This window comes from Amblyomma maculatum, chromosome 1, assembly GCF_055883805.1.
Source record: "Amblyomma maculatum isolate TAMU_Amacu chromosome 1, ASM5588380v1, whole genome shotgun sequence".
NCBI classification, from domain to species: domain Eukaryota; kingdom Metazoa; phylum Arthropoda; class Arachnida; order Ixodida; family Ixodidae; genus Amblyomma; species Amblyomma maculatum.
Window position 1 is genome coordinate 303,507,504 of NC_139344.1, and position 24,249 is coordinate 303,531,752.

Consider the following 24,249-nt stretch of genomic DNA (forward strand, 5'->3'; position numbering starts at 1 on the left):
TTGCTCCTAAACGTGACATGAAACGGCTACATTCGCTTTCTTTCTTTCCTCAAATTGTTACGGTAAGCCGTCTCTAGAAATCATTTAAGAATAAAAAGTAGATCGAAAGCTGCCCTCACTGCCAGTGGTGAGCTGCCGCCTCTCTGTGCCACGTAAAAGTTACACACTAATTGCAATCAGGCTTGTAGCCTTCAGCCGACCTGATCAGGAGCATAATTGTTTGTCATTTCTGACCGAAGGGCTCGCCGCTACTGAATTTTTTTTTCCTTTCAGCTAGGCACTTTCAGAAAGCAAAAATTTGCACGCGAAAGCTCCAAAATGCCGATTTCCGCTACTTGTCGCCTGTTCCGCGGATGGGACCCCACATACCAGCATGGCAGTTCACAACTCGGCCGCTAGATGGCGCCACATACAAAAAATGGCAGCGCCCATGATAAAACGGTCTATATACTCTCAAAAATGGTCATCACACATGCGCAGTGGGAGTCTAACGCTTAAGGTAGGATAACTCTTTTTCAGACAGATATACAGATGTAGTGCTGACACAGTTTTGGCCTTCTTTGTTTATGCACAGGGCTTGGAATATTTCTCTTTCTGTTTTAGTCTTTTTTGTTGCCAGTCCGCGCGTGTTCTGAAGGATCAGTGTGCAGGGTATGGGGTTTGGGTCGCCAAGGTATCTTTTGATAAGGCACCGCTTGCATTGATCAGCTAGAATTCCCCCAGTTTATATAGATCCCGCAGCCAAACGATATTCTCTCAGCCTTTCCTTTAAGCATCGACCTGATTTTCCACGAGTGAGCGTACACGACACCGACTTTACACGGAACGAACTGCGTTTGGTGCTTTTTAGCACAAACTGGCGGCCTTCACAAGAGGGCATAAGCGCACAAGCTTATTTGAGGCAGTCAATACAAGATCGACGCCACACTTTTTTAAACAGTGCGACACGTTGTGTACATAGGGCGCCGATTGGGATCGGCTTTGTCGCCCCGTTCTCACTTCTTTCAGGAAACACAGCGTTCTCTAGGCGAATATTTTGCAACGGTTTCAGAGATGCTATGATGACAAGACGTATTGAGAGCAGCGCGGATGGCATGCATGGCGATACCTCTCTTAACCAGCTTCCGATTGATAGCCTCCTTATTTTGTCCTCGGCTGATACAACCAGCAAACACGTGCCCTTTCAAATTTTATGCATATGTAAAGGAACTGCAACCTATCGTCCTTTGGCATTTCAGTTCTGAAGGTTAAACCCTGGCTACTGGAACACATCAAGCACATTTCCCATCTTCCCTGTTGTCAATCGTTTCAAGATTCATTACCACAAGGTAGATATCTAAAAATGTGTTTTACTTTGTCAGTGTTTATCCGCGCAACAACACTTTGGTCACAATAGGCTAAAAAGACGTCACTAAGTGCTGGGGCGATACAGGAACCAATGCATATGCCATCCTTCTGAACATATTCTGCACCTTTATGCATTACAACAGTCGATGAAAGGTAAAACAATACCAGGTGTAAAAAGCTGTCGATTGACGTTCCAATATAATTCTGAAAAGTAATTACAGTGCCACTTTCAATGCGCAAAACAGTCATGATTTCTCCTTGTGATATGGAATACAAAAGATCTTTTACGTCTGTGGAAAAAGTAAAATTGAACCTTCGTGATTCTTAAGATAATTCACTAGCTCATTATAGAATCGAAATTTATCTTGCAGGAAGAGCGCCTTGCCACGACTCCCTTTCTGTGCTCAGCGGCACATCATCTTTATGTGTTTTCACGGTGAAGAAAACGCTGAGCGCCATATCCTGACAATTTTCTTGATCAAATTATCGAATCCCATCTCCCTACACAGCCTTAACTCCCACCTTTTTGCTTTGCGGCTCATCATAGTCGGGGTATTGAAATTCGTAGTTATTGCCCTATCAGCTGGGGGGAATATCGCTGATCACTGCAAGCGGTCCCTTATCAAAAGATTCCCTGGCGAACCGAACCCCATACACTGCACACCTATCCTTCAGAACACGCACGTACTGGCAACAAAAAAGGACTCAAGCAGACAAAGTTTCGAAGCCCTATGCATAAACAAAGAAGGCCAAAACTGCGTCAGCACTGCATCTGTATATCTGTCTGAAAAAGAGTTATCCTACCTTAAGCGTTGGACTCCCACTGCATATATGTGATGACCATTTCTGAGAGTATATATAACATGTCGTTTCAATTAATTACAGCTGAAGACTAGCGTCAGTCCTGTTCATATGTGTTTCTTCTTGTGTGTTAAAGAAGCGCTAGCAAATATGATTTCAAATGCTTTCCAACTCGCCCAAGTTTCCGCCTTAAGGCCCGGCTCCATGGGGCGCACGAGAGGCGCCTACGCGCCCTGACAACGGTGCAAAAAGTACGCATCTCGATGAAGCGTGTTGTTGCAAGTCCTCGTAGGCTAAAACCGACCGAAACAGTTCGACTGCTACTTTAAGCTTGAGTGACTTCCATCGCCTAGGCACATGCTCGATGCTGTCTGCGCGATTGCAGCACAAGGATTTTTAAGCACATTTCACTTATTCTCGTCGTAAACAATGCGCTTACCTGCGCACCTCAGACGCCACTTCTTCCCATATAGCTTCTTTAACTTCTTTATTTTATGCGGTTTGTGGCTGGCGAACTACAGCGAGTGGAGCCGCTACACTGCGGCGATGAACCTTTCCTTGTCGGTCGACAAACTTTACGCACAAAAAAAAAAAAAAAGCAAACGGAGAGGGATCGCGGAGACCATAGAGAAAGATTGGTGAAGAGCGGACACTCCCATAGGGCCTAGTGGCCCATTTGACTGTAGTGCACCAAGCGGCCGGCGGCAACTACTTCCGGTCTTGCTGAAAGGCGCGCGATTTGAATGCTTGCATGCGCTGCGTCCTTCCCGGCCCTTTGGCGCATTATTTTAGTTTTACATGGTACGATAGTGTTTGTATTTATGTTCAGCATGCATAACAACATGAAACAGATTCCCAGTTCTTTAAACTGGCCATCAACGCAGCTGCGCCACAGCCGTTGCAAAACAGTATTGCAGAAAAGACGCCAAGTGCTTTGTGAAATGAACATTTATTTTGCTGCATATAAAACGCATAAGAGATGCAACTGATGCATTCACAAAACTTGGCACACATTAGGCGATGTGCACAGTACAGAGACAAAAAATAGCATTACGTTGATTTCCGAATTATGGCAAATGATATGTAACAAAACAGGCATTATACATAAACTACACAGTCGCAGTCGTGGCTACATTAGCAAGGGTAACTTGTATTGTTCAGGGCAAAGAGGACTACTGACGCTTGGGGGAAGGCCACTCCGTTCACTCGTCGCATCTTCCGTGCTTTGGCTTTGGCTTCCGTGCTATGCAGTGCTGTTGGAAAAGGAATGAACATGATGTTGCAATGAACTGTAAGGCCACTGCACCGCGCACACATCTGTGCATGTGGGTGCGTACTGAAAACTTGGTGCGCAGCAGTTATGGTCCAGAACAGAAAATCTGTCATTCGTAAAATAGATACAAAAGCTACTCTTGCAACGCAGAGGTCAGGAAATGCAGGCGAACCGAACCTATCTGAAAATGCACTTCTACAGTGAGTGAAATAACATCCACTAAACTAACAATATTCCTCAAAAGCACTGAACAGCTGAAACAATGAAGCTTGCAGCATGAAAAACCATTTCTCACTTTAACGTTGTCCCGTTAAATGCAACGCGACACCACGCAAAACTAGCCGTTCGCAAAACCGCGGCCTGGATCCATCGCGGCCGGCGAGCACGCCATGTTGGCTTGCCCTTCATACGCGACTTTGTGAAGCGCAGACCACCGTGCTGAGCGAAACTGCCCGAACTGCCTCGCGATTTGACAAGAATGAAACATTTCTCACCTTGCGGTTACTCTGTTAAACGGGTCACCACGCAAAACGAGCTGTTCGCAAAACCGCCTCACGCCATGTCACGTCACCGCGGCCAGCACGCCTTGTCATGCCTGTTAGCTTGCCCTTCACGCTCGACTTTTTGAAGCGCAGTCGCCGCCGTACTGAGCTAAACTGCCTGTGCGCAGTTTGACAAGAAAGTCAAGACATTTCTCACTTTACCGTCGCCCTGTTAAACGCGACACTTAGGAAGACTAGCCGTTCGGCAAACCGCGTCAGGCCTGGCCACACCGGCCGGCTAATACGCATGTTTGGCGCGACGGCGTGCCTAGATGCCTTCACATGCCACTTTGTCCAGCGTGCTGAGATAAACTGTTCGAAATGCTGCTCAGTTTCGCAGGAACACAACATATTAAACCTCGCTGCGGTTGGAAACTGCCGGAGCGTCACTAACTGCGCCTTCTCTATGCCTGAACAGCCTGTTCACGAGCTGCGAAACTTAATTGGCACCGGCCGGCGTGCTTATGGTAAACTGCTTGAAATGCAGCGTAGTTCAGCAAAAAACGTTGCTCACCTTGACGTCGTTCCATACCGCAGTCGTTCCGCGTAGCAGCCCACGAGAAAGAAAAAATTACCGACGATTACGTTACTTCCTAATGCGAAATTTGAGCGCAGCAAATACGCTGTTTCACCTTTTCGATAGATTGAGGCAAAGAAATCGAGCAACACATGTATGCGCTATGACAGAATTTTTTTTTATTTTTCACACGTATTCCTTTCACAAAGACTCCCTTCTCGGCGGCGGCGATGAGCTTCTGCTTCAGCCTCGCTTACACCTGGTTGCTCTCGACGGTGGCGATGAGCCTCCGCTTCGGCGGTGCGAACGGCAGGGTCTTCACGACGGCCGCGATGAGCTTCTGCTTCAGCCTCGCTTACTGCTCTGGATTCTGGCGGCGACGGCGCTGGGCCTCTGCTCTGGCGGCTCGTTTAGCAGCAGCAGCAGACGGAGGACTTCCACCGGTCGTCTCGCTCATGGCTCAGAAAGAACTGGCAGATAATTTCGCCGTGGCGAACGGCAGCGGCAATTTCGGCTCGGGCGGTGCACATATACAGATCCGCCGCCACCGATCTGGCTCTCTGATTGCCACCGCACAGGGGTTGCATTGGAGGAGGAGCGAAGAAAGTAATTAAGTTCGAGCCGGCGCTTTGACAACCGGAGACTCGCAGGAAGAGGGGGGAGGGGGGCGGCGTGTACACCCAGCGGCAAACGATGGGGGCAGAAGCGCGCGCAGCAAGCGGACAACGCGATAAAGGGAGGAGGGAAGAGATAGCAGCGACTGACTGATGCTGCTGACGCCGATAGTGAGTCAACCCCAGCTGCGGAGTTGGTTTCAGGGACAACGCCGCCGATGCCGACGCAAACAATATGATACCCTCGCTTCCGCAGCGCCAAGAACCAGGTCTAGCCGTGGGAAGGTGGTCACGTATTCGTCGACGTGCCGGGGCCTACGTGAAATAACCGGCGCGTCGGCAACTGAAGAGCACCCTATCCGCCACACACTCCTCTTTCTGCATGGCGGCGACGGTGTTCTATGCAGTCACGTTATCTTGACTCTCTAGCGGCGTCAGCGGCATCCAGCGGTATCAGTCGGTCGCTGCTAGCGCTGGGGGGATGAAAGGGGGGCGGAGCTGGTTACGAGGCCGACGACGACGCGAAACCCAGGAACGGACGCCAAAGAGCTGCGCTCTAAAAAATATGCGGTCTGTGCCGCACAGGCACGGCGAGCCACGAGCAGACAACCGCTCGCTCCCTTCGTCTGCTCCGGCGGGCCACCGCTGCAACGAGTGCCGTTGCGCGTGCGTCCGCGCTGGTGCCGCCATTCATCAATCGGCGGCAGCGCAACAAGTCGCGCGTCATTTCCTGGGGCCAGTTTTCGCCGAGTATCCGCTTTTTACCAATCTCTTTCTCTATGCGGAGACGGCGCGTACCGATACCAAAAAAAAAAAAAGAGCAAACAGAGACAGATCGCGGAGACGACGCGAAAGGCATCCTCTGATTGGTGCACGAGCCAAAAACCGGCGAGTCTCCTCACGCGACCGCTACGGAAATATCTGACATGGACAGATATCTGCTCCGCGCCTGACTGGTCACGCATGCGCAGACAGACTCCAGCGTACGTTCGTGCGCGCTCTCGGGCGCTCCATGGAGCGGGGGCTTTATTGTTGCTATATTATCAGTGGGGGCAATTTGCGTTTGAATTCTGGGTATCGGTTGGCTATCTTTTTACCGTGGAAACAATCCAGCACAAACGTCATGTTGCCCATTGGGTACGATCGGAGAAACAACAAAATGACTGGAATTATTCCACATTTATCTGGTTTTTTTTCAGCCACGCTTTCTCATTGCAGGAAACAGAGAAAGCACAATCGCTGGTGTGGCGGGTCGATTATGAAGAACGAATACGCATATCAAGTACGGACTTCTGGCGATGAAAATATAACTGGCATAATATTGTTACGTATATGTCATACAGTGATACTACACAGTGATAGACGACAAAGCTGAAGAAACGGTTGGTGCTTGCCTGTTTTGATTTCCCCTGTTGTGGTACTAGCCTTCTGCCACGTATCATCTTGGTAGAAGTGAATCAAGATCCCCGTACGCGCCGATTAGCCCATTTATGCTGCTAAAAGCTGGATTTGCGAAGCGGCCGCCACCTACCTGGGATCACAACCACGTCTCAAATGCAGCAATTCTGATCTTTTTGAGCTTTATTGCAAAATTGTACAAGTAGTGCGCACTCCAAATGAATTTGCGCGTTTTAAAACTTCTCATATACATAAAATAAATGGTTTAGTAAAAAGTCAAGCTAACTGAAACAATATTCAACCGTTCAGCGGAGCCAGGCTTGTAACAATTGCTTAGTCATTTCTGCCGACTGGTGAGTACAGCTCGGCGTGCATTCACTAGCATTCATATCTCCAGCGGGCAGCAGTATAATGTATCGCCTAACGCAAATATTTGAGCCGCCCGATAGGATTATTAAAGGACATTTTCGCTCATATTACGAGAAAAAAATGTCCGTTTGGTTGTTAAACATCTTGGCCAAGGCGGTTACTGTGGTGTTTATTTGTGTGCAGTAGCATCGATGTATCACCCGATAAGCACAATAATTGGTATGGACATTTCGAAAAAGAACTAGCCATAACCCAGCCCGATGAATGCATGACAAAACGCAAATACATGACGAGGCTTTGGAAGAAATAAAAAAGGGATGTTGCCTGAGCAGCCACCATTATGCATTAATTCATAAGCGCCATTTTGCATTGGCATGACTAGAACTGGACAAGAACATTGTGTAATATTGCCGCATTCCTATCAATCTCGTGGCGCCGTCATGCGGGCGTACTGCATTACCGGACATTTTAGCTGGTCTTGTGACAGCGGTGCTTCTTAGTCTTTAACTCTCGAGCTCCCGACAGCCTTACCGCGTCCCAGAGCTGCGTCACAGAGATTAAACCAACCTTCTTACCTACATTGGCTATATGATGGTGACATTTGATGGAGCCGTGCTGGGTATCCTCCCATGTACGCTGATTTCGAAAGCACCTTTGAAGCCAGTTCCTAGTGCATGAATACCTGTCCACAAGGCGATCCGTCTCCTGCGAGGCCTACAGCCTGAGTTCAGCGGCAGAGAACACCTCCAAGAGACATGATTACTACCTCGAACAGCCATACTCCTCAGCAGACTTGAACGGTGCCGGCGTCTGTCCTCCACACACCTCGGTCACCGCCTTCGTTCCACGGTGATAGGTTCGAGAACATTGAAGGCTGGTTAGCTAATTTCGACCGTGTGGCGGGCTTCAACCAGTGGGGCAGTGAGCACAAGCTACAAAACGTTTACTTCTCATTGCTGGAGTGATGTTAAGTTCGTGTTCGGCAGGTAGAGAAGCAGAAGACGATGATCTGATGATGGTCAGGAGGAGATATATTTTTACAGAAGCAAAATAGTTTACATTGGCAAACCGTAAGTTACAGCAACAAGAGTCACACAGACAACTGCAACTTAAAACAAAATAGTCTCACACAGAGAAGTCGCTGTACAAGCCCTTACTTTTCTACCGAGCATTTCGGTTAAAGCCTAGGGACTGTAAATACGTGCTAAGCACGCAGCCTCAATCTTGACTGTCGAACATGGTCCGAGGACCGCTTTTTGATGACAAACATCATCATCAACATCAAAGCAGCCAATCAAATTATTTAAAAACATGCCACAACCCCAGTGGGTTGGGAATAATTTCGGACCCAGGTCCTTAATTACATCAAATAAAAATACAACATTCAAAACACACACTCTTTCCACTCGCCGGTCCCCAAACCCTCTCGCACGGCGCCTGTCTTTGCCTCCCCTCCTCAGCGTGTTTGCGACGCGACCCTGCAGCTGGCGCCTTTGTGAAAGAAACGCCGCGGGGGATTCTGAAGACTAGGCCACCCCGCCGTCCCGTTCGAGGAAAAGGTGTGGGGGGGGGGGGGGGCAGCACTGTCCCAGAGCAGTGTAGCGTCGCTGTTGCTCGCACCCGATGAGCCGCTGCGTGGGGGCTAAGTGCCGCACCTATTGTCGTCTTCTACAGGGCGTTTAGTGAGCGCTTGGGGCAGGGCAAAACGGCTTCATTATCGGGGTCTCTCTGCCCCGATGTTTCGCGGCACAGCGGGAGATCGCTGGGCTGATTGCCTACTTGGGAGGGCCGAGGGTCGCGCCTATTGTCACCTTCTGCAGGACATTTAGTGAGCGCTTGTGGCAGTGCAAAAAGCTTCATTAACGGCGTCTCCCTGCACCCATGCTTGGCGCCACGGCGGGACATCGCTGGACGAGCCGGCCGTAAAGTGGTTCGCAGAAGCGTGCCACTGTTGTTCCCGGCTGATAATTGGATGCGTCTGTCGTTCGCTTCTTGGCGACGCCTCGGGGCGAAAGGACGAAACAACCCAGGCCTCCCGCGCGCCCGCGCCCAAGAAAAGGGGAGAAAAGGAGAAAAAAAACAACAGCGCTCGCTCCTTGGCCTCGGCGCGTGGGGGGTTCGACCGCCAGCTCGACTCCACGTGCGAGTCGCTTTTCACTGCGGCCTTACACGTCCCTCCTAAGAGGGTAAATGAGCTTGGAATCCGGTCATTTCAGCCTAATACAACAAAGGCCGCAACAACCCGCGAAGAAAACAAAACATGTAAGACACTTCGCACGTGAATGGAACACCAAATGAATCTCGCGACACAAGATGGGTATTACACAAAACAAATCACACATTCGCATTGGCGGACCGGACAGTGTTCGTGAAAGTCCCGCGCGCGAGCAATTGGATGTCCTCACGCCAAGTTCACGCGCACTCCACCGTTCACATCACACATTGCACCGGGTACGCGGGAACATTCACGCGTCGCCGAAAGGCCATGGCTCAAGCGTGTGCTTGCTCTACGCCCCAAGTCACATTGGGGACACGAGTTAACGCGTCGGCGTTACCATTGCTTGACTCTTTCCTGTGGGTCACCGTCACATTGTAGGGCCAGCGCCCATCGCGCGAGTTTTGCCCCATGAGGCGTATTAGTAGTGAGATAGGAGAGGGGGTTGTGGTCAGACTTCACGTTAATTTCTGCCCCGTACACCCTGATCAAATTTCTTTAGTGCCCAGATAATGGCGAATGCTTCCCGCTCGATAGTAGACCAGTGGATCTGCGTTGGCGTGAATCGGTGGCTGGCAAACGCTATCGGCCTTTCCCGTCCCTCGTCTCCCATCTGCGCCAAACAAGCCCCCGCTGCAACGTTGGACGCGTCGGTGAACAGCCAATATGGCCTTTTAATGTGGGGGGTGTTCAGCGATGCAGCTTCGCACAGAGCTAACTTGAGCCTGTCGAGCGCGTTTTGCGCTTCCTGGCTCCACGGAATCGTGTTAGGTACACCTCGCCTCGTCAAAGACGTGAGTGGTGCGGCCACCTCGGCGTATCCTTCAACGTAATCGCGGTAGTAACCACATAAGCCTAGCAGACTCCGTAGCTGTCTCTTTGTCGCGGGGGGCACGAGCCCACGAATGGCCGATATCTTTTCTGGGTCGGGCCCATGGGTTCCGCCTCCCACTATGTGTCCTAGGTACTTAATGTGGGCCTGTGCGACCTGACACTTTTCCCGGCTCACTTTAAGCTTGGCGTCGCGCAACAAACCAAAAATTTTCTATGTGCCGCAAGTGTTCAGAGAAAATGGCGATGTCATCGAGGTATGCGGCCGCATACGCCTGATGTTTCGAGAGGAGGGTGTTCATTATCCGCTGAAAGGTGGCCGCGGCGTTCTTTAGCCCGAACGGCATGACGCGCCAAGCATATTGTCCCTCGTGAGTTACGAAGGCGGTCAGATGTTGGCTCTCCGGAGCTACCGGCACCTGCCAGTATCCGCGTCGCAAGTCGATAAGAGTGATATACCTAGCGCGGCCCACCCTCATGATGAGCTCTTTAGGGGGTGACATTGGAAAGGCATCCGTGCGCGTCGCTGCGTTTAAAGCGCGATAGTCAACACACATGCGCACCGATCCATCCTTCTTACCCACGCATACAACGGGATGGGCGTACTCGCTTTCCACCGGATACACCAGCCCGAGGTCTAGCAACTCGTTTACCTGGCGGCTCACCTCACTCCTTAATAACTCCGGCACGCGATATGGGAAAGTGCGTTTGAGCTGGTGGCCTTCGTGCAGCTCTATCTTATGTGCCCCAACTCGTGCGACTCCCGGCGTTTCGCTCAACAAATCAGCGTAAGCGGCAAACACCTCCGAGATCTCGAGGCGGTCCTGAGTAGGTCGGTGTGCGAGTGTCTCCGCATCTATAAGACAACCACCACATCTCTCAGGCACAGACCGAGGGGTGTACTCGATTTCACCAAACTCCTCGTCTTCCTCGAAAACTACTCCGACATGGCTGACACGTGCGTAGTAGGGTCGCAGCCTGTTCGCATGCACTGTCGCTGTAGCCGTTTTTCCCTTGTCAATTCTGTACGAGTTCTGCCTCTCTTGCGCGGTTACGACGAATGGACCGAGCCATTTGGGGGCCATTTTACTGCCAGGGTCTGTGTCAAAGAGCAATACCTGGTCTCCGACGACAAACGTCTTGCTCCGTGCGCGCCTGTTATACGCCTGCGCGTAACTTCCCTGACGTGCGCTCGCCGTCAAACCCGCTACTTCCGCTGCTACCTCTAGCTGCTCGCGTAGCTGTCGCAAATACTTCGCGGGTTCTTCTCTGAGTGTGTTCGGGAGGGGTTGCTGGCCTGTCCATGTTCGCTGCAGAATTGCTAGCGGTCCGATAGGGTTTCTACCGAACAAGAGCCTTTGCGTCAGCCCACACTTTCTTTAAGGTTTCGTCTGATACTCGGTCGAATCTGAATACCTGGCACTGTTTTAGGGCTGCGTCCGCGTCATCCTGGATGGAGATTACTTCTTCCTTCTCGCTTTCTTCCAGATCTACTTCACAGGGCTGTTCCGTCGCCACACCCTGCTCACCACCCATTAGTTTGTCTGCCTCAGGCCCCGCCGCTTGCTCCTCGTGTGATGTAGAGCTCAGCTTTGCGCTCTGCTCCGCCATGGTGACAGACGCGTTAACTGCTTCAGACAGAGGGCAGGCCTTATTCATAACAAGTGCCTCGTAACGACTGTCTATCTCCGAAAGCAGTTCCCAATCCTTCCCAACGATTGTACCGGCTCACCCGCTCGTAGTTGGTTAGCCACTCGTCGACGTCCTCGTCAGGTTTTCCACTAAATGTGCGCGGCTCGCGGTAGTGCTGGCAGTTGCTCACCGCAGGTGTTGTTCGGTCAGCGTCGCCGTCTTGAGCAATGTTAGATAGTAGTGGTGGCAAACCAGCGAGCCGGCGGCTTCGTCGAAGACAACGGGGATCCGTGTTGATCTACCCAGCACCTCCACCACAACTGTTACGTACTCAGTACGTAACGGGGGTGTTTATTGGTAGTCTAAAGCGCTGTGAGTCACGCAAGGAGCACCAGCACACACCACTGTGTCTTCCGTTTCTTCGTCTTCTCTCTAGCCTCTTCTTCCTTTCCTGACGCCCGAAGCACGTGACAATATGTAAACACACTGCAGTGCCAGCATGCTTCCTTTTCTCAAGAGCATCGCGACACAGTAACACGTCACTTTTATCCACAGTAGACTTCGTAAATACGTTCGTCAGTCAGATCGCAATTTCTTGAGGACCTCCAGCGACTCCGCCGCCAGAACGTCGTTCTGATAGTTCCTGGTACACTTGGAGCATGTCCGAATGAAGCGTGAACCGTCAAAAACGCGACTACTCTTCACAAAACACCACAAATTTCGCCACAAGCAAGGAACAGCAATACATTCACAAGGGACGAGTTACGCGTGGCTTATATTCTAGGCACTATAGCGTGGCCCTCAATCAAGGAGGTTATATAATACTGCTGGAGCGGAGGTCCTGGGTACCCGCCTATGCGACCGGGTGAAGCCTGGCGGCGCGGCCGGCGGCCATCTTGCTCAGGGCAAAAGGCGCTTGCGCGGCTAAGCGCTGCGTGGAGAGATCAGGTGGCTGAGGCTTAGAAGCGTTCGATACCACTCGTTACGACGATCAAATTATTTTTCGCTTTATGGGGACACTTAAGGTTTTCTTTTTCTCGGATACTTTGCCCCGCGGCACTTTTCTGGACGGATGCGTGTGGCAGGTTCCTTGAAGAAAATCTTTGCTCACGTGCCGCCACCAACTCCGCGGCGGTCCATTCAAATCGGCAGGCTATTTTTATCAGCTGGTAGAGTACAAAAAATGTTTTCTGTAAACAAGAACACTCACGATGACTAAGAACGACAAAAACAAAATAAAACTTTCTCTTGATCGCAGTTGCGTTTTCTGATTTTATTCGTTGTCACTCTGTCTGCGAGCAGCTTTAGTATTCGAATAAAAAGTGAACAACATAACTGACGCAGCAGTTATCTCTATAACTTCTGTCAAGAACAAAAATGATCTGACGAATGGGCCACAACCAGAGGAGGCCTATACTAAATATAGGCATATATTTAGCGGCCTGCAAAAAATGGCGAGCTTTTTCATGCGTGTGAACAATGGAAAGACACTGATGACTACAGGTAAAAAAGCGTGGATATGCTTCACTGGTACTTGAATATTATCTCTCTGGTGAGCACTTCTCTCACCTTGTTTTTGCAGTTCTTTTCATTAATCATCTTTGCGATGTGATGGACTCTGATTTTCAGGTACCGTCTGTTGCAGAAGTTTGCAGCCCAACGCGCCGGGCGGAGGAGCAGTATCGCTCCCGAGAGGCGGCGCTGCGCCCGCTGGCGCTGCCTGGTGACGCAGCTATGAAGAGTGAGGAGGCTTGTTCTCTTTCCCTCATCCCGCGGGTGAGAGCAAAGATGTGCGATATCAACCGCTGGATGAGGGCAAGAGAACAAGCCTCCTCACTGTTTATAGCTACGCCACCAGGCAGCGCCGGCGAGCGCAGCGCCGCCTCTCGGGAGCGATACTGCTCCTCCGCCCGGCGCGTTGGGCTGCAAACTTCTGCAACAGACGGTACATGTTAGCAACCTTTTTGGACAGGACGTAAATGAGATTATCGAGGGGGTTGCAGTCCAAAAGGTGAGGTTCAAGCTCGCGAAACAGCGCCTGCTCAAACACAGTTGTCACCACTTCTGCCAAGATACTTTGACATCTTATATGCAGGGTTTTGACATCTTTGCACTGATGTTGAAGAAATCATATGCCCTTTTCCATAATATTACATATCTTTACCACATCCTTGGATGGTGCAATGAGACCGCCTCTGCTTTTTGCGGCTACCAAAGCCGGGCACTCTGTCGACTGTAATGCCATGCAGCACTCCTCACATGAAGTCGCAAAACGCCCTCTACGGGCCACAAACTCTGCTATGTAGGGAACTACTGCACGAGCGAACTCCGACAGGCTCTTTGGGAGATCCACGCGATCTGTATAGTCGTGATCGTCATCCCAGGCTTCAAGCACAGACGATCTGCTTTGCGTTGTAACCTCTGTCGACGATTCGGCATACGTTACGGTGCTTGGCACGTTAAGCACGGTCACTAGATCTTTAGAGCAGTTACCGGCTTCAGATGAGGTGACCTCTGTCTGTATCAGAAGCCTTTTGTATGCAGCTCTGAACTGACACCCCTTCATGGATCACTGCCTTGTCGTGGCGGAGGGGCTTGCGAAACTCGATGAAGTCGTGAGCTCTGCTGTGTAGGGCCACTCAAGATAGACAGGTCACGGCAGAGAGTTCTGACATGTGATTCGCTGTAGAAGGTAATGGCAACCCACTCCAGTATTTCCTGCCAAAAAAACCCTATGGCCAGTCACAATACCATTAATGATATGGCGCCGGAAGATGAGCCCCCCAGGTTGGAAGGCGTCCCACATGTTACTGGGGATGAACAAAGGGCGATTCCTAGCAGCTCCAGGACGAATGAAGCGGCTGGGCTAAAGCCAAAAGGACGCTCAGTTGTGGATGTGTCGGGAAGCGACCGGAAAGTCCGATGTTGCAAGGAGATATATCACATAGCAACATGGAATGTAAGATCTATGACGCAAGGTAAACTGGATGTCGTCAAGCGAGAAATGAACAGATTGAACATTGATATCTTGCGCATCAGCGAGCTCAAGTGGACCGGAATGGGAGAATTCAACTCCGGCGACCATTATGTCTTTTATTGTGGCCACGAATCCAAGAGAAGCAATGGGGTCGCTCTCATAGTAAACAGAAGAATGGGCAAAGCAGTGCTAGGGTACAACCCCATAAACGACCGAATCATTTCACTTCGGATCCAAGGTCACCCTTTCAACATAACAGTTATCCAAGTCTATGCACCGACCACTACTGCTGAAGAAGCTGACGTTGAGAGATTTTATGCGGACCTACAATGCCTTTTAGACCGCACCCCATCATCAGACGTCGTTTTTCTCATAGGAGACTGGAATGCTAAGGTCGGGAGTGAAGAAATATCCGGAATTACAGGCAAGTTCGGTCTTGGTGAGCCAAATGAAGCTGGGCAGAGGCTAGTAGAGTTTTGTCAAGAAAACAACCTGACCATAGCGAATACTCATTTTCAACTGCACAAGAGGCGCCTGTACACATAGACTTCACCGGACGGTCTGTACAGGAATCAGATCGATTATATTCTTTGCCGGCAGAGATGGAGAAGCGCTATACAAGCAGTAAAAACAAGGCCTGGGGCCGATTGTGGCACCTATCATCAGCTTCTTGTTGCCAAAATTAAGCTTCGATTGAGGAAAATACAGAAAACTAGAAGGCCTTCCAGGTATGATCTGGATCAAATTCCATTAGAATATGCTGTGGAAGTGAGGAATCGATTTCAAGAATTAGATCTAGAAGACAGAGAGCCCGAAGAGACTGATCTCGAGCCGGGCATCCTGAAGAGTGAAGTTCAATGGGCCTTAGCCAGCCTTGCTAAGAACAAAGCTAGCGGAATTTATGGCATTCCAGCTGAGTTGCTTCAAAACCTCAACCATGACGCTATTAACATTCTGCATACATTATGTCAGAAGATTTGGACAACCCTGCAGTGGCCACAGGATTGGAGGAGGTCAGTTTACATCCCCATTCCAAAGAAAGGCAATGCCAAAGAGTGTTCCAACTACCGCACGATCGCGCTTATTTCGCATGCTAGCAAGGTGATGTTGAAAATCCTCGAAGGAAGGCTGCAGCAGTATGTGGATCAGGAGCTTCCGGACGTGCAAGTTGGGTTTCGCAAGGGAGAGGAGCTAGAGACCAAATTGCCAACCTTCGCTAGATCATGGAAGAAGCAAGAGAGTTCCAGAAACCCATCTACTTTTGCTTTATTGATTATGCGAAAGCGTTTGACTGCGTAGATCACAGCAGATTGTGGCAAGCTCTCCAAGAGATGTGAGTTCCAATTCACCTCATCTGTCTCCTCAGGAACCTGTATGAAGGGCAAGAGGGCACAATCAGAACTGGGCATGGTCTTACTGATTGGTTTCCGATTGAGAAAGGAGTGAGGCAAGGCTGCATACTCTTGCCCTGCCTATTTAACCTATATGCAGAGCGCATCATGAGGAAGGCCGGTCTGGACGAGTCTTCAGCTGGAGTGAAGATTGCTGGAAAACGTATCAACAACCTTAGATATGCGGATGATACCACTTTAATGGCAGAAAGGGAAGTGGAACTCAAGAGACTTCTGATGCGCGTACAAGAAGAGAGTAAGAAGTTAGGGCTTAAACTGAACATTAAAAAGACAAAGGTCATGGGGTCTTGCCCTATCAAGTCCTGGAGCATCAAGCGACAAGAAGTGGAAGCTGTGACAGATTTTCTCTTCTTGGGCTCCAAGATTACCTCGGAAGGAGACTGCAGCCATGGAATTAGGAGACGCCTGCTTCTGGGAAAGAGAGCAATGGTTAGACTTGACCGCCTAGTAAAGAGCAGAGACATTAGTCTGCCAACCAAGATCCGTATAACTCGTGCTATGGTCTTTCCAGTTATGATGTATGGATGCGAGAGTTGGACTGTGAAAAAGGCTGACCGCCGAAGAATTGACGCGTTTGAATTGTGGTGTTGGCGGAGACTCTTGAGAGTTCCTTGGACTGCCAGAAGATCAAATCAGTCAATATTGTCGACCATAAACCCTGACTGCTCATTGGAGGGCCAAATTCTAAAGTTAAAGCTCAGCTACTTTGGTCATCTGATGAAAAGAGAGGAGTCGCTGGAGAAAGATTTGATGTTGGGAAAGGTTGAGGGTCGCCGGAGAAGGGGTAGGCAGCGAACGCGATGGTTAGGTGGCATCCTCGAGGCACTGCAGATGAAGTTATGTGATGTTAGGAAGATAGTGAGAGACCGGAAAGCGTGGCGTGACATGGTCCATAGGGTCACGAAGAGTCGGACACGATTGAACGACTGAACTGAACTAAACTGTTCATCACTACCGATCTGCACTGGTAGCCGTCGTGCCCGCTTTCGTCACGGTTCGTCTTGGCACCTTCAATTACTTCTCACAAATATGCTATGGGGCCTTTGGGGACCCCCAACTACATATTGCAAAAATAAATAATGATGATGATGCTGGACTTCAGGCCAGCCATGCCACACCTCACACAACTGGAGGACCGCAAAAGAAGCGAGAGACACTTTTTACTTACCCAATAGCCACCATGGTCCTAGGCTTTGTAGAAGTCGCTTTACATATTTGAGTCTTGCCAGAGGTTGTCACACCGCTCACACCGCCAAGTCCGTTCAAATTTACGCAGACGCTTTAGAAGTGATGCCCTAAAGCCATTCATGGTGACGACAACGTTTAAATCATGGTAAAACCGCAAAATACTAGGCGTGTACGCGTTCACAAAAACGTGCCACCCCCACGGACCGCCATTACCGACATCACTCTGGTCTAGACTTCGGAACGGCTGCTTTCGGCTCGTAGAGGTGTAGAGGCTCGAGCGGAGGGAAAGAAAACTACGAAAACGATGATGCCGTAGGCGCTGAAAATCTCCATTTGTCAAATTGTAGAGCAAGAAATACGCGAAGTAATCCAAATTACTGATATTATTATTTTATAACTTCTTGCACACAACAGTATTTGCCGCGCTTCGAGCGTTCTAGCCGATCTTCCGAAGACGCGTTATTCGCGTCGTCTGCTACGCGCTAGCAGACAGCAGATGAAGAAAAGTCTCGGACCCTATGCAGTGACAAAAAAAAAAGAGTTTCTCGCATCCGTGACGCTTCGAATAACTCATAGCGGCAGCTAGCTCACTGTGGGTACTATTTGAAAAAATACTTAGCTTGTTTGAAAAATATTTTGATAGCATGACTCGAACCAAATTAGTGTAAACCTAAATGAAAACAAGCTCCCAACTATAAGCAGCAATCATTGCCAAGATAAACTTTGGATTTCGACTGTTAGAGGTTTTCTGTGCAATACCAGTAGGTTATCTACTGAGACCAGTACCGCTACTGGTCCCAGTAGATAACGTGTTGAAAGCAGTAGTTACTACTGGTTTTCTGCTAGAACCAGTAAGGCCAAAAATAAACCATTAGGCTGTCTCCTGTCAGTACCTTAGTTATTGGTTCCAGTAGCCACTGCGACCAGTAACTACTAGAAGCGGCTGAGAATTCTCAGCTGCTTGTGTTTGTTCGAAGCCGTTCGAAGCTGGCTTTGGGCCAAGTTGTACCGGATGTACCGACGGGGCCTGGGTGTTCCCCACAAAGTGCCTTTTTTTGCTTCTTTTTCATTGTATCTTTATCGCCTCCACCTCGTTATTTTGCTCCTTGCGCGCTGTTCTACCTGTTGTCTTCATGTTTATCTTGCTTACAGCCTTGAAATACATGGCCAGCAGACAGCTAGTGATGTCTCTCCGTCTTGTGGATTCTGAATTGTTTATCTTTCACTGCGTTACTCCAGCTAGCCACCATTTCGCTCCACAAATCCTGATTATCCACTGCCGGCGTTCTCATGCCCAAGCGGCCGCGCCTCTCCACTGCTTCTTCACCACCAGCAGAACACAGCGGGAGAGTTCGGCCTTTCTTTGATAATGCCGCTCCTCCACCACCGCCTCCGGCCTGCCTTCCATGATATCAGTCACGAGGTCAGCCAGTCTACATCAGGAGTGAATGATGTTGAGTCACGAGGGATGTCAGCCACCTTAAGTTCTCCAATGAATCGCCTCGGATGGAGCACCGCGACAAAGCAGACAGGGGTTGAAGAAGACCGCGGTGTGAGTCAGTGTCTGGAATTATGTGGCAGAGGAGGCAGCGGTCATATTTACGCGTCGCTGGAGCGTTCGTAGATACGCTGCCTGCGTTTCATTTCAGCACTGGTATTTTAGTTATTTTGCGCTGCTATTTGATGAGAATGGGTTGCTGTTCTATTGTAGGTTGCTCTAACCATAGCTGGAAAGGATTTAGGTTGTTCCAACTCCCCCTCAAAAAAGGAAAAGACGTATTTGTATCTCTAAACTTCTACGCGGCGAATGGACACTGGATGAGCGCGCTGAAATTTGAGAGGTACGAATCACTGTCTTTTTTTATGGAAAGTTTATGCATGTAAGGTGATAGTCACAATACAGCAGGCGATTTTTCTATAAGCTACAACTACTCTCTACACGCTGCTATACTGAAAAGGTGTGCCTTCTGTATGTGGTGAACTGCAAGTGTTTTCTGTTGGCTCACAAAGTTCACTGAAGAGGCATAATTTTCAACCTGCTGGCCTCTGTAATCACGTGTGTGAAGGCACTAAATATTCAATCAAATCCTACGGATAATGTTTATATATCATGCGACAATGTGCCCTAAATGCATAGAAACTTGCAGCACAGAAATTATTGCGCCCTTTGTGCAACGTAAAATTAGAAACAATGATCGAGATAAGTCAGACTCCTTGCATGTGGTTCTGTTGTTGTTTGAATTTATTATGAATTGAATCAGATTTTTACAGGCGCACTTCGAGGACCCTCAGTTTTAGCAACGTAGGCAAGATGGACTAAAACTCCGCACAAGTGCCTACGGTTTTTGTCGATAACGAGCCTGCAAGAAGGAAACCTCGGAGGAAATTCAGCTAAAGCTTTCGGGCGTGCATTTTGTTGTGTTTATATGCGCGATAAAAGACAAAACACTCCACTACATTATCAAATGCGTATTGAAATCAATATACCTCCATGGAGATCTCACGTGCAATTAAATGGAAAATTCACACTGCTGTGTGGGACACAAAATCCCGATGCGTCGTTCACGCGCGCCGCACAGACCACTTGCGGCGACGTAAAAATGGCGCACGGGAGTGCGGCTGCTTCCCGGCTACGCCTATTTGCCAGACTCTTCCGCTATATATCGGTTCTGCTCGCGGTCAACAGAAGTTTCTCTAAGTTGTACCTTGCTGGCGGCCCGCAGGTGTACCTGCGTGCTGGGCTTCGATGGGGCCAACTGCAGCATCAACGTGGATGACTGTGCCGAGCAGCCGTGCCTGAACGGCGCCACCTGCGTGGATGGCGTCAACAGTTACCGCTGCATGTGCCCGCAAGGATTCCGCGGCGCCCACTGCGAGCTGGCGCCCATGGTGTCCATGCTGTACCCACGCACCAGCCCCTGCCAGCAGCACGACTGCAAGCACGGCGTCTGTTTCCAGCCTGGGGGCGCCGACTACGTCTGCAAGTGCAGCCCGGGGTTCAGCGGCCGCCGCTGTGAGCTACTGTCGAGCGTGAGCTTCCGCGAGGACTCATTCCTCGAGTTCGAGCCCCTGCAAACGAGGCCACGGGCCAACATAACGCTTAAGCTGGCGACGCGCCGTGAGTTTGGCGTCATCGCCTACACCGGTGAGGACCAGCACCTGGCTGTCGAGCTTTTCAAAGGGCGTGTGCGGGTGAGCTACGACGCGGGCAACTACCCGGTATCGACCATGTTCAGCTTCGAGACGCTGCCGGACGGCGACTACCACTCGCTGGTGCTGGTCGTGGACAAAAAGAACGTCACGCTTACGCTGGACGGGGGTGTTGCCCGCTCTGTGGTCAACGAGGGACCCCGCGAGTACTTGGAGCTCCGCTCGCCGCTTTACGTAGGTGGCCTGCCCGCCGACGTGGCGTCTGCGGCGCTGCGCCAGTGGCACGTGCGGAACGCCTCCAGTTTCCTCGGTGCGTTAACACATTTAATGCTCACAGCCGCGTCTGGAAATTGAACCTTGAAATTCGTGAGCTAGAATTCGAAGCTGGAGCCTCGCACAGGACAGCACTTGTCGACTACTGCGGTGCAGAACTTTACATGCAGGACATTTAAGCAATTCCAAGACTTATTCAGCAGACTTTGTATTGTTTTATGTCTGCTACTGATGGGTATTAGTTTCACAATTTTACTCAGAAGGATTAAATGCTATAACACTGTAGATAACGATGTTGATTCATTGTTTACCTTTTTCAGACTACAATTTAAAGCAATATAGATGTGAATGCAAGAAGAGGGCTTTGTCGGGCTAGTTGGTTCATGTTGAACGAAAGGAAGAAAGAGCAGACGGGACGTGTAGAGAGGCGAGATAGACACACGTCCCGTCTGTTTGAGCTGTTTCTTCCTTTCGCTCGACTTATTGCACTTGGTCAATTAGTTCTCAGAAATGAGATTGATAAAATGAGCAGACGTAGGCAGGGAAATGAACTGCTCATTATGACACTGAGTTATCTTTTAGCCATAAATTGGTTGCACAACTAATTCTGCACAAATCAGCACCACAAGGAAGTATTCCACTCCACTATAATTGGTTTTTTGTGCCCTAAAAGTGTATAAATATTGAATTTTTTGGTGCATCTTTTCTTGTAATAATATGTCAGGTGTTTGCATACATAGTTTACGATGTGGTATTAGTCGAGCTATGACGACTAAATAATTTAATTCAGATTTCTCTTTCATGCTGTTTCGGTTTCAACAGCAAATGATGCCTGGCACTTCATGGGTGCATATAGGTCATGCGACAAAACCACCATGTAGTTACTGCCTCTTCGTTTTATTCCATAACACTAAAGCCAGCATGCCTCAAGGAGAGGAATAATGGAGAACCAGCACTTATACTGCTTTTTTTCATGCTTCACATTATTAGCAATACAAACTCTTGATTTCACAGAGCTATTGAAAGAAAATTTTGATTATAAGTTGTTTAGCATTCCTAAGTGAATAGCGCGCAATGATTTATGCATAGTCGTGTGTTAAACTTCTGTGCTATAAATATATGTGTCTATACTTGTTCAATAGGTATGATATATTGAGCCCATCATTTCACTACACTTTCCTGCTTAGTGATTTAAAGCAAAGGCGTCGGTTCTAGCAGTCATGATACTATCACCACAACTGCCACCCTCACTTTTTGATCAGGTTACTTGCGGTTGTGGCACTTGCAGTAATACAGGACATTTTGTGTTTGCCGTCAAAGGTGAGGGTAGCACAGGTGAACACTCTGAAGGTTGCCTCACACATGACATACACCCAAAAGCAGAAGATTGGACAGCTGCCACATACCACAGTTGGCACACCAACATACGCTACATAATTAAGAAATGCATTTGTATCCATCAAGCGGCATGTAGTTGTTTAATACATTGTAATCAGTTATCTTTCAGCCTTAAAATGAATAATAGTTTTCTGTTGATCGACACTACAAATTAAAGATGTCATATGTTCCTGTCCTTCTTTAGTTTCATTAAGTGAGAGATATTTGTGCTTGGTATTTTAAAGCAGTTTTATTTGGCTTTGTGTAGTACATTGTCACAGTGGTGAATTTCCATATTGTCATAACAATTGTAGTGCATGGTCTGAGTATGTTGCATTTCACATCTTGGCTTGAAATTGAATTTCGTGCTTAATTTGCTAGCTTCAGGCTTAAAGCTTATACAGCTACCTGCGCCAAGGTAACGCGAAATAATTGCAATCGGGAGCAATTTGATGGCTAAGTAATTATCATCTCAGAGAGCTATAGTGTAAACACAGTGGGCATATGTTGGCGCCTTCCCTCCTCATTCAGTGGAGTAATATTCTGATTCCTTGTTGCAGGCTGCATGAAGGAACTGTATGTGAACAACAAGCCGATGGACTTGATGAATGCACGCAAGCAGCAGCGCGTTTCACCTGGCTGCACGGAGTATGATGACCCCAAGCCATGCAAGAACCATTTCTGCAAGCGGGGAAAGTGTATTCCTGTTGACCGCTACAACTATGAATGCAGTTGCCGCAGTGGCTGGAGTGGTCCTTTCTGTGACCAGGGTGAGGACCTTTATTTTATCATCGTTCTAGCTATAACCATTAGCACAAAGGTCTTTCCTGTTTACCTCCAATTAACCTTCTCATGCATTAGCTATCGGTACCTTATCTCTGCAACCTCCTTAATCTTACTGCGCACCTGATAAATCTGCCTTTTTTTTTTATTTAAGCATACTGTAAGCCTTGCTAGGCCCTTACAGGAGTGGGTGAACTGATGGGACCGTTATACAAAATGAAAAACATCAGAAACACAAAAAAAATGGAAAACATACGCACTGCAACACTATAACGGGCATTCAATTTGTCGCATATGAAGCACTCTGAAGAACCGCGAAGCGACACAATAAAAGAACACGTCAGACAATAGGTAGTAATAAGATAACATCCTAAACTGAACACTCGCAGTGAATAACGAAAGACATTTTAGGAACGATTTTTTGTTTACACCATTTGCTTCTCAAAATATGACTCGACGTTTTTAAGAAAAATATCAAGGCAGATATCGTCCATAAATTCATGTGGCAGCCTATTCCATTCTTCAATAGCTGAAGGAAAAAATGAAAATTTGTATGCGTCGCATCCAGCTGGGATGGGTCTGATGCACTTCCCATGATTTAACCTCTTCGAACGATGATATGATGCCTTGATGTACTGATCTGTATCAATTTTGATTCCACCGTTATAAAGAAGGTATAGAAATTTCATGGAAGCTACTCGTCGCCGACAAGAAAGGGTAGGAATACCCGCTTTAGTTCGCATGGATGATACACTATCGTGGCGTGAGTAGCTGGAGAAAATAAAACGAAGGGCCTTATTTTGAATTATTTCTAATTTTTGGCTGAGGTATGATTGATGAGGGCTCCAAATAATGCTACCGTACTCAAGGATGGGCCTTATGAGGGTATTATAGGCTGTTAGCTTTACATGAGAAGGAGCTGCTGACAGTTTTCTACGAAGAAATCCAAGTTGTTTGAATGCTTTTGCACACGTGCTATTTATATGAGTGTCCCAGCTTAGTTTATGGGTAAATGTGATGCCTAAATATTTCACCGTATCAACCCCCGTTATGTTGCATCCTGATAAACTGTAAGAATATACAAGAGGCACTTTTTTACGTGTAATTGTGATGGAAGAAGTTTTGTCGATATTAATTTCCATTCCCCATGATTTACACCATTTGGCAATACTATTTACAGAATTTAAATTTACTTGGTCATCCCGTGTACGTACCGCAGTGTAGAGAACGCAGTCGTCAGCGAAGAGCCTTATTGTCACCCCAGGTTCGGCGCAAGCATGAATATCATTAATATATATCAAGAATAGGATCGGTCCCAAGACGGATCTTTGTGGGACCCCGGAAGAAACACTTATTCGTCTGATTGTGCGTTGTTTACTTCCACGTACTGCATACGGCCTGTGAGGTAAGAGGCTATCCAGGTTACTACTTTTGGGTTAATGCCAATGGCACGAAGCTTCTCTATTAATTTGGAATGTAGGACACGATCAAATGCTTTCCTAAAGTGAATCAGTATAGCATCTGCTTGAAGCTGAGAATCAATAACTTGT

At 48.6% G+C, this 24,249-nt stretch overlaps 1 protein-coding gene across 1 annotated transcript in view; it reads left to right on the plus strand.

Moving 5' to 3' along the window:
• sli (slit guidance ligand) overlaps positions 1-24,249 on the plus strand; it is a 793,209-nt gene that overhangs the window by 722,060 nt on the left and 46,900 nt on the right. Inside the window, exons 32-33 of the mRNA XM_084583167.1 lie at positions 19,840-20,576; positions 22,477-22,686. Coding sequence (XP_084439293.1) covers positions 19,840-20,576; positions 22,477-22,686 — 947 coding nt within the window. The remainder of the gene's footprint in view (positions 1-19,839; positions 20,577-22,476; positions 22,687-24,249) is intronic.